Raw genomic sequence first — 10,490 nt, forward strand, 5'->3', positions numbered from 1 at the left:
TGAACAAATAAAGACATATTGTATAAAATAAGTTTAATATATTTATTGAAAACAACACAATGCCATTCAGATGTGAATATAAATTAGATGGTGTCAAATATGTTATTATTTGTTATTACATTTATTTCAAATGTACGTGCATTGCGTTTGTATCTATTTAGGCATTTAATTTCCAAATGCAGACGCGATTAAACGCGATTATTGGGAATTGTTGGTTATAAATTGCGTAATTGACCAGTTATGTACGCGATTAATACATTCAGGAATACAATCTATAATCAGTAGACATGTATCTAGTATTTTCTACGGGAATCATCATTAAAAACTGTGAAATATAAATTATGAAGTTCATTAAACCTTCAACCATGCGGGTAACGAAAATTTACATTCAACGAAACGTATTTATATGTGAAGTGGAAACTCATATTTAAGGTTTGGTACCCAACTGTTACACACACATTATACACATCTATGTTTATCCCATCTATTTCTTTTCTAATGTCGAAGTGAGCTGATTCATATTGAATGGGAATGCATTAATATAAGATGTACCCAGGCGTCTTCAAATATTATTTCACGGCGGTACTGTTTACGAAGACGGCTTTGGGCTATGGTAGCTTTAAGTAGTAAAATAATAAAACTAAATTACTAATAATTTCCCTCCCACTGCGAAATGATGCCTTCTTGCACTGTATAGAGTCTAACCCGTGTTTCTGTGTGTGTTGAAATACTCACATTATAGATAAATGCGTATACAAAAAACTTCTGTAATTATTGATAGTATCCTCAACGATAAAACGATGCCACGTCAGTACACCTTATTTATACTGCATCCTATATTAACGTACAAGCAAACAATGATGCCGTAAATAACATGAATTGTTGAATAGTTGTAAATGTAAGTTTAATGCTATGTGAAGGGAAGTCAACGCGAAATAATATGGCATTGGTGTCCCTTATTTAGTGCTCTTCTATTGTTTCCGACATCACTCGGTGTTTTTCGCTGCTTTGTAACCGTGGTCACGTCATACTTTTTCCGTTTACATTGCGTAGCGTTTCTGATAAGGTTTCGGAAGGCGGTTCTGAAACTAAGACAGTTCCTTGCATATATAAAGGGATTGAGAGCGCTGTTCATATAAGCCAGCCATTTTAAAAGACGCAATACTTGCTTTGGTATGAGCAAGCATTGGTACCCACAAAAACCTATGTGTAACTCGGCCGCCATTAGAGGTAACCAGCAAAGTACAAACGCACCGAGGACAATGGACAACATCTTTACTGCCCGGTATTCATTCCTTAGATCTGACATGTCAGTTCTCCCTTCAGTAATTGCTCCAGGCTCATCTACATTACACTTGTCAAACGCCCCTCCATGATGGATTCTCATTTCAATCTGATCCCCGTTACTTTTTGATTTAGATACACTGAGTCGGCCACTTCGTAGGGAGTTTATTTGATTAGTTACAGTCCGGAAAATCATCACGTAAACGAAAATCATAATAATGCTTGGAATAAAAAAAGATAGCGATACAACCATCAGAATATAATTACCGTCATCTGTGAAGGTGCATACGGCAGGACGGTGAAGCGATATTTTCACAGAATGCCACCAGACGATGCATGGATACGACATACCTAGTGGGATAATCCACGCAAACGCAATCATGCCTGCTGCTGTTTGCGAACTCATGAACCAACGGTGAGTCAGTGGGTATTGGATCGCAATATAGCGTTCCAATGATATCATGGAGAGATTCATTATTGACGCGGTACCACTGAGAATTTCAGTGGCCATCCAGAAATCACAGGCAATATGCCCCAAATACCACTGTCCCCCAGCTATATCGTTTACAATCGCCAACGGCATCGTGATCAGTCCCATTATCAAATCAGCAATAGCTAATGAGACAATTAGACTGTTTGTAATTGTCCGAAGAGATCTGATCCGAGCAATGGCAACGACCACAATCGTGTTACTAACCACTGTCAAAATAGCAAGTATCGATAACAGCAATCCTAGGAAGATCCGTAAAGGCAGTGGAAGATTCAATCCTGCATCGTCTTGCATGGTGATTGCAGTCGGAATTGTCACATTGACAATAACTGAAACGTTATCCATAGTGTATAAGGCTACAACGTAAAATTAGCAAAAACTAATATACATGTCAGCATCCATTTGAAGGTGTTATGGCGGTGAAATGTTATCAGCAATTACGTTAGACAGTCGACTGCGCGGTTCATTGGCGGAACAGCCTATTACTGGTTCTATTTATAGACAGCAATGTCAATTCATTGAATGTGTACAGCGATAAATGAGATACTACACCACGCATGGTACACCATGCCAATAAGAACATGTGCATGTTATATTTGGAACTCACGTGACAAACTTCACAACAGATGATTGGCAGAGTATACCCATGAATTATTCAGTCTGTGCGAACCTGTCATGGTAAATACTCCTATCACAGTTGAACGTATTCTCGCACGACATGGCTTCATGGCTTCTGGAATAAAAAAAAAGAGAGGACAATTGAAATTTAAAAAGTGCATGGTTATCCTGTAAAACTTCACATTCATTTAATGAGTAATACAATTCAATACAACATAACACGATGCATTTCTGACTGCGTATCATTGAGTCAATGACCGAGTAATACAATGGGATACAATAGACTCATCAATTCGTCGTATGTAGATACATAAGGTAATTATCAGCGACCTTTTACGCAATTCTACAGTACATGTTTACACGTATTTTGCGCTTTTACGATTTTGATCACATACCAGATTTGGGACATATAAAATTGAAATTATATTTCCAACATTAGTGTTCGAACCACCGAGTACGGTCTATATGAAAGTAACCCCTTTTGTTACTAATGGCTTGCTGGAGTTAAGGTATATCACTGCAAATAAAAATGCAATGAACGAACCCCCCCCCCCCCCCCCGGCAGCAGAACATATGTGATATAGGGTAAGTGTTATTTACTGATTTACAAATAAATACATCGGTTTTACTATAGCATAACTCACTATGTGGTAATTTAGTTGTGAAATATGATAAAACACATTGGTGTCAGATGAACCGATTGTTTCATAGAATTACCTCAATATATTAGCCAAGGCAGCTTGTAACCTTCAAAGACCCAAACAATATTTCACATGCAATTCATGTTATCCTTTTAACTGAATAAGTTAGGAAAAAACACAACACATTGTAATACTCTTGTAATCATCATTATCGATGTATATTTTATTCAATGCCTTGACGTTCGGTAGTCTAGGGGTACGAACATGAATAGCTACCATGTGGTGAAAGCGCGCATAATGAAGATATACTTTATTCCTGTATATACACTGGGGTTCTTTCTAATGTACAGAACGTCCGAACCACAGCTGATTTGATCACTAACTTTAGCGAGCTCAGGATGATGACATAAACATTTTAATATAACTGATCGATTCGCTGACAGTCTATTTGACTGCAGCTCCACTAATCGAGCTGATGTAACTCTTTTCTTTCTGGCTGTCATAATGTTCCTTCCTAGTCGAAAACAGTTTTTACTCTTGTAAACACAAGCGAACACTTTGTCATAGGTCGTTCATAGTTCAAGCTCATTGTTAAGTCGAGAGCTGTTTCGATTGAACAATCATTAACAATCAAATGACAGGTGGCATGTTACACACGTCCACCAATGTAGAGCTGACGTAGTATAGAATCAAAGCCATAAAGAATTATAATAAGATGATACTATTCACGTTATTATCTTTGTCTAATTTGTTGTGGCATACCATAATACCATTAACGTTATTATTTCCAGGCTTCTTGTATCATAAAACAGCACAATATTATTCATGTATATTCTAAGTACTATTAGTTGTCATTAATTTATCTATCACATCCTTGACGACATAAGAGTTTGAATATTACCTTTTCTATATGATACCCTAACTTGGCTGTAAACGTAGCTTTCAAAAGGCACGCCAACTACAAATCATCAAATAAACTCTACGCCATTGCTGACTTCACCTGGTCGAGTTAGAAAATGATACGTCAATTTATGTTCGGGAGATAAAAATTGAAAATCAAAAAGATTTTTATATTACAGAGCGCCGATTTATACCCAGTAACCAGGAAACACCGACTGATTGACGAGTCAACTAGCTACAAAGATCTGACAGCAAGGAAATGAATGGGTGTCTAGCCTGTAATTCAGAATGTAATCACGTCTAGTGCTTTCACATCTGATTGCTTTGTTATACCTAATTGAGTTATGTGAATTTATACCGTTAGGTCTGTAGCTAACTGTAGCTGTACAGTTTGAAGTTTTAATTTACATAGTGAATTAAACATATAATGAATGTCATTTGATTTTGGTAATGTCATATCATATTTCACAAAGACGTCAGAGGCAATGCCTTCGTAACATATTAGACATTTAACGTATCCCACAAACAAATGCCATGTATAAAAATATTAAAATATTTATTATTAATTATTCTGCACGGGCTGGATGTCAAAATACTTTATTTTTTTTCGCATATAACTACTATATCGTATGCACCTTTATACTGAACAATGACTAATTTTCATTGGGTTTAAATTTCACTGATTTAGCATTTCAGGCATATTCAGTGAGTTTATCAGAAAGATGACATTTTTACATTGGCGAAAATTAATCAATGTTTATACTACTATATAGTGACTCTACTATTGGCGGCATAATTCGATGATGCGTATCGTATATAATAAAACCATGCAGCGTCAAAGTATATATATATATATATACAAATTTGCTAACGCTTCGCATTTTGCGAAGGACTGCATTGCAAAATTGTTCTTGTTTGAATGACAATTTTCAGAACGTTTTCCATTTACAAGTGGCTCATTGTGCTTCTAACGCTTCGCTTGAATTTTTTATTCCATAATCCCGTTCAAACGTTTTGCCATATTTTTTTTTTATTTTGGTATGTCTGCACAAGCTGCGGGCGACGACATTTTATAAGGTATGATATGATACATATGACGCGAACATGAATAACAAGAAATAAAAAAAATAAAAAAAAAATAAACTAAATCATTTGCGATGCCTAAGCACATGGTAACAACATGTGTGGCCACTGATAACGAATTCGCATATTTCATGAAATCATTGCCTTTGTATTCAAATAACTATATTTCAAATTCATCTAATAGTGAATCTCTGAGCATATCATAGGTTTTATCTAGATTTGTGAGAATCAGACATATATTAACTCAGTATAAACTGTGCCCAGAATAGACAAATACGACATGCCATTACTCTATAGACGATACAACTGTGTGTATTTTATTTCCGATACGCACACAACGTATCCAAATCGGATGGAATATCCTGCCTTAATAATTTATATTTTATCTCAACCCTTCAATATAACGAATCGTGCAATTATATCTCTCTTTGTGTATTCAGTTTTGTAATTGCAGTTGTTATGGCAACACACTATATACATATCTTAGATGTGTATATTCCCATAAAAAAATAATCTGCTGCAGTAATGTACTGAACGAACATTCATTTAAATTGAGCCCTTCGGCAATCGACCACTGTGTTTGTTGGTGGAGTAATTCGTCGTCTAGAATATAATAAAATCTCTCAACAAATTAATCTTCATTTATAGAGCTAAACTGTAAGATTTTAATAGCTTTCGTGTCAACTATTTACGTCAAGGAAACGCATCGTCACTAGATAGTACAATTCATAACTGATGTGTTATTATTAACAATGAATCGATCAGACATGTAAATTACAAAATATGATTTAGATGAAAGATCAGTTTGGGTTTGGGTTTCACAGTCATCGATTACATACATACCAGCAACCTAATAATATAACAGCCTTGCTGTACCGGCAGTTAAACAGTTGTTTAAAACGGTAATTCTTAAAACGGTAAGTCAGTGACCATGCCATATTTGTGTAACTAAAATAGAATAAGGGTACACATTGGGTCAAAATAATAAAATGTGCTAATTAAAACCAGTAGTGAATTATACTTCAGAAAAATTCGGAAATGTGTACACTCCTGTATTCCATTGAACTGCCATGATCAATCTATATAGATGGTCACACAAGTGAAAGATATATCTTTTGTTTACATGTTTGCCAACTACCGTACAATGTACATGTCGACGCATGACGTCATTTATTTACATTTGTTTCAACCAGTTTGCGAATTTCGAACAAAAAATTGCGCAAATGTATCAGTACTAGCTCATTACCCGCAGTTACAGGGCAGACAAAATAAAACGAAGTAATTACGCGATCGTATCTAAGAGGGCGGACATTTGTCAACTTCATCTTCGACATAGTAAAGGCAATATAATCGAAAACAAGTTGTCAAAAGACAGTTTCTTAATGTTATTTTATTCATAAATAGTTGACGTCGTACCATAATAGTGTTACGTGTATTTATTTGTATATTTGGGATGAAATATCGTTACGAAAATACATACACATTATTTGAGGCACGTATTGCTTTTTTTGATTATTTACGGTTGAATTAAAAATAATTCTAGTTACACATGCTTAAATAACAAATGTATTGAATGGGCTTTATGGTGACGGTTATCGTGTCATTAGTAAAAACAGGTGCTGCCACATATGACCCCGTGGTACAGTAGTAACACAACATATGTAGCATTTCATATGAACACACCGCTATAGTGATTACTGGTAAACATGGTGGTTTTGGAAAAACTGCAAAGATATGGTCCTCGGCATAAGACCCTGGTTAGAGCAATGGTATTATGCTTTGTGATATACAGCCTATACTTTCTTGGTTTTAACGAAACGTATCAGTAAGTACTTGCCATGTGATTGTCTAACACAACAAACGTTATAAGTGTGTACCAATCTGATTAGGACTGAGGCGGGGGTTTACATATATCCCAGTGTCTCTCATACATATACATATGTAAATGGGAAAATATGTGTTCATCCATCCTGAAAATCATTATGCATAATCGCTCGCAGTTTTACGACGCACGAAACAGTTACTGGTTTATAATAACGGCAGCCATATTCTAGTCTACTTTTAAATGGTTTCGATACGATATTGGGTATGGTTGTTACGAGTATTTATAACATAATAATGTGGACGATGATATTAAAGATGATCGATGTCAGTGATTTGCCTGGAAAATGTGTCTATGCCAATCGAGCTTATTATCACAAAAACATACGTTTGTGAATTCTGGCTGGGAAGAAAGAGACGTATACGTGGCTATGCTATAGTTACTCGTTGTAACGTGTGGTTCAACTACACATTACCAGTGTACGTGTTAGGTGAAACGTTAATAACACCGGATCTCTCAGTTTTTATTATTTACTACACAGCTGGTGTATTCATATGCGTCCATGATCGTGTGGAGTGAATACAAATTCACCATTCAAGCACCAACAGACAATATTAGTCTTTATGATCACACAACAGGTTATAATAACGTTTTTATTTATTGGCATTATTATAGTGCATGAAAGCCGTGCAGCATTTAATAGGTTTTGGGTATAAAGCGCGTGGTAAAAATAATATCTGTTTTCGGGTACCGAAGTTAAGAATATTAGAACAAAATAACAAATCCCAAGCATGGTCGTGGATTTTGAGACAAATTTCAAATGGGTAAATCCATAGAAACAACTTTGGGTAATCCCGATTTGTATTTGCTGTTGATAATTTACTTGAAAACACCTTTCACTCAACCTATCAAGAATGTGTTTTCCTCAAAAATTCATATTCTTTAGTAGTGTATATTCTTAATTAATCAATAATTACCGTTTATTCGGCAGATCTATTGACGAACATAGTCATGAAGTTGCACAGAACGATGCCATCGTGCAACGTTCGAAGTTAATGTCCGCTGGCAACAGAGTATTCAACTGGAAACCTAAGGTGACCTCTGATGATACAAGCTCAAAGTGTCAGCCACAGAGAAAGTTGGTTTACCTCAGACTCGTAGAGACCAAGTGCTACACATTTGGAAATATACTTAACCGATTTGGGTATCACAATGGACTCACGTTTGTATTACCAGATACTTCAAGATCAGCTGTATTCGACTTTACCGAACCCCTGAGTGAAACTATGATTGCACCGTTCAACACACATGACTACGATTTACTGGTACACTTTGCCCGGTACAATCATTTGTTAATGCACCAGCTGGTTCCCAACGCACGATTTATTACAATGATACAAGAACCTTCACGGCAATTGAGAGCATCGTTTTTCTTTTTCAAGATGCAGTATCGCTGGAAGTTGAGAGAGAACTTTGAATCGCAAACCTTTCCCACGTTTGTGCGTGATGCATCAAAGTACTACTACACAAATGAACCATACAATTGGTTAATGAAGAACGGCCAGCTCTTCATGTTAGGTTTAGACCACAAAGACGAACTAGACGCCGACAAAGTCAAACAACGAATCGGTGAAATCGAATACCACTTCGATCTTGTTATGATCAACGAATATTTCGACGAGTCCTTGATTCTTCTGAAAAAAATAATGTGTTGGAGTTTCGAGGACATTCTCTACATGCCACACGATGCGTTTGAGCACTCCTATACCGGGATCAGCTCAGAAACAACGAGAACAGTCGATCAATGGAGTGCAGCAGACAGACGACTCTATTATCATTTCAACACAACATTTTGGCGCAAAGTCGAAGAATATGGAGACACATTTCAACAGGACCTTCAGACGTTTAGGTTATTAAATGCTAATGCTATCCGAGCATGTGCAACAAAGAATCCACCACATCTATGTACGTTGATGGCAACTGAAGAAGAAGATTTTGTTGAGGAAATACGGAATCATCAACAACAGCTCTATGGTTTTCTGCCCTAGAAAAGCGCATAAAACGATAGCAAATACAAGCGTACCTCGACTGAATAATCGAATAGTCGAATTATTTGAACAATATTACCCTTTTCCTACTGTCGTCACTCACAAACTTAATACCTTTATAAATCATAGTTATTAACTTTTTTTGAGTCAGCTGTTATATATCTATTATCTAGCCTAATACTCTAAGAAGCATTAAATGTTTGTATATGTGGTATATAAACATATCATAATTAACCGTTGTAAATGACAAGAAATACCACTACACGAATCATTTTCTTATTTACATTTTATTGTCTTTTGAACAAATTGCCATTCTCAATGAGGTTAGTTATGCATATTGATTATTAAGAATATTACAGATTTCCGGGAAACATGCGAGGTAAAACGTTCTGAAGATTATAATAGAACCTTGAAGGTGTTTACTCTTTCGTCTCGCTGTATATGAAATTGCATTGTTCATGAGATTAATAAACAGGTACCGAGCAGTGCTAATCAGTGGTAATCATAGGTGGTCTGGCGCTTTTGTTTCATGAAAACATTCAATACCCTCATTCATACTAAATGTAACTGACAACTATTTTTTTTATAGTTGCGTTGCGAGGCTAATATAAAGTTATCGTATTGTATTTTCTAGATTATTGATCCGATTTACTAGTGTGGTTTCAGATGATTATATACAACTGTTTATGTGGTATAATACGTGCATGGAGGAGCGCTTTCATAAATACAAATTCTCTGAAAATATATCATTGTTAACTTTAATTTCTGAATTATGTTGGATTTTAAAGTATCACGAATTTCAGTATCAACATATCATGTTTAAACACATTTGGTAAAATAAAATGGTGTACAGTACTTTGTTGTGTTTGCTTTTTTTAACCCCGAGCTGTGCTGACTGTGACGTCAAACAATTCAATTAAATCTAGCTAGCTAGCAATGGTGCACTCGTACTTTTATGCAGATTTAATCGCTTACTTGCAATCTGTGGATGATAATGAAGACATGCAAACATGGTTCAATGACAGAAATGGTAGTCCTAGCTCAACAAACGGTAAACCTGGTTAAATGTGTTGTGTCATTTTAAACAACATTTCCTGAATTGAAAATACCAATGAGATGAAACTATTTACAGTGATTCAACATGGCCGCACATTTGTCTGCACACTCACAAACAAACTGTGGCGTCATGGTTAGTCAGTTGTTTTTATAACTACGTGTTATGGCATTACAGTTTAGAAAGCATTTGTAGGGTACGGCACAGAAATAAAATAAAGAGTAAATATTTAGTCCAAACGCCTCCCTAAATGTAATTGCCAAATTAAATTACATGTTGTTGTTGCTTCAGGTATTGAAAACAATTTTAATGTTCAATAAATTAAAATTCACCAGTTTAGCTGTACGGAGCTTTACAGCATCCAGTGTAAAGGTGATCGATCACCGTAATTACAAGGCACTAAGCCAAAACTATATTGTGGTTATTTGAACATATATAAGGGCAGTAATTAATAATCAAAAGTCTTCGGTGAAAAGTCTTTTGTAAGGAATTGTGTTACATTTTCATTTCATAAATGACTTTCATTTCGCAGTAAGAAAAAACTTTAGTA

General features: G+C 35.6%; 2 protein-coding genes across 2 annotated transcripts; one reads left to right on the top strand and one right to left on the bottom strand.

The window, feature by feature from the left end:
- Positions 1-925: 925 nt before the first annotated feature.
- LOC102806493 (dopamine receptor 2-like) lies at positions 926-2,119 on the bottom strand. Its single transcript, XM_006820028.2, has one exon. The coding sequence runs from the start codon at positions 2,117-2,119 to the stop codon at positions 926-928; it is 1,194 nt and encodes a 397-aa protein (XP_006820091.2).
- Positions 2,120-6,722: 4,603 nt separating this feature from the next.
- On the top strand, positions 6,723-8,886 carry LOC102806367 (galactosylceramide sulfotransferase-like). Its single transcript, XM_006820027.1, has 2 exons — positions 6,723-6,841; positions 7,830-8,886. Exons 1-2 carry the CDS (start codon positions 6,723-6,725, stop codon positions 8,884-8,886), a joined length of 1,176 nt encoding a protein of 391 aa, XP_006820090.1.
- The last annotated feature ends 1,604 nt before the right edge of the window (positions 8,887-10,490 follow it).

Source organism: Saccoglossus kowalevskii, chromosome 22, assembly GCF_978046115.1.
Source record: "Saccoglossus kowalevskii chromosome 22, keSacKowa6.1, whole genome shotgun sequence".
Classification (NCBI taxonomy): domain Eukaryota; kingdom Metazoa; phylum Hemichordata; class Enteropneusta; family Harrimaniidae; genus Saccoglossus; species Saccoglossus kowalevskii.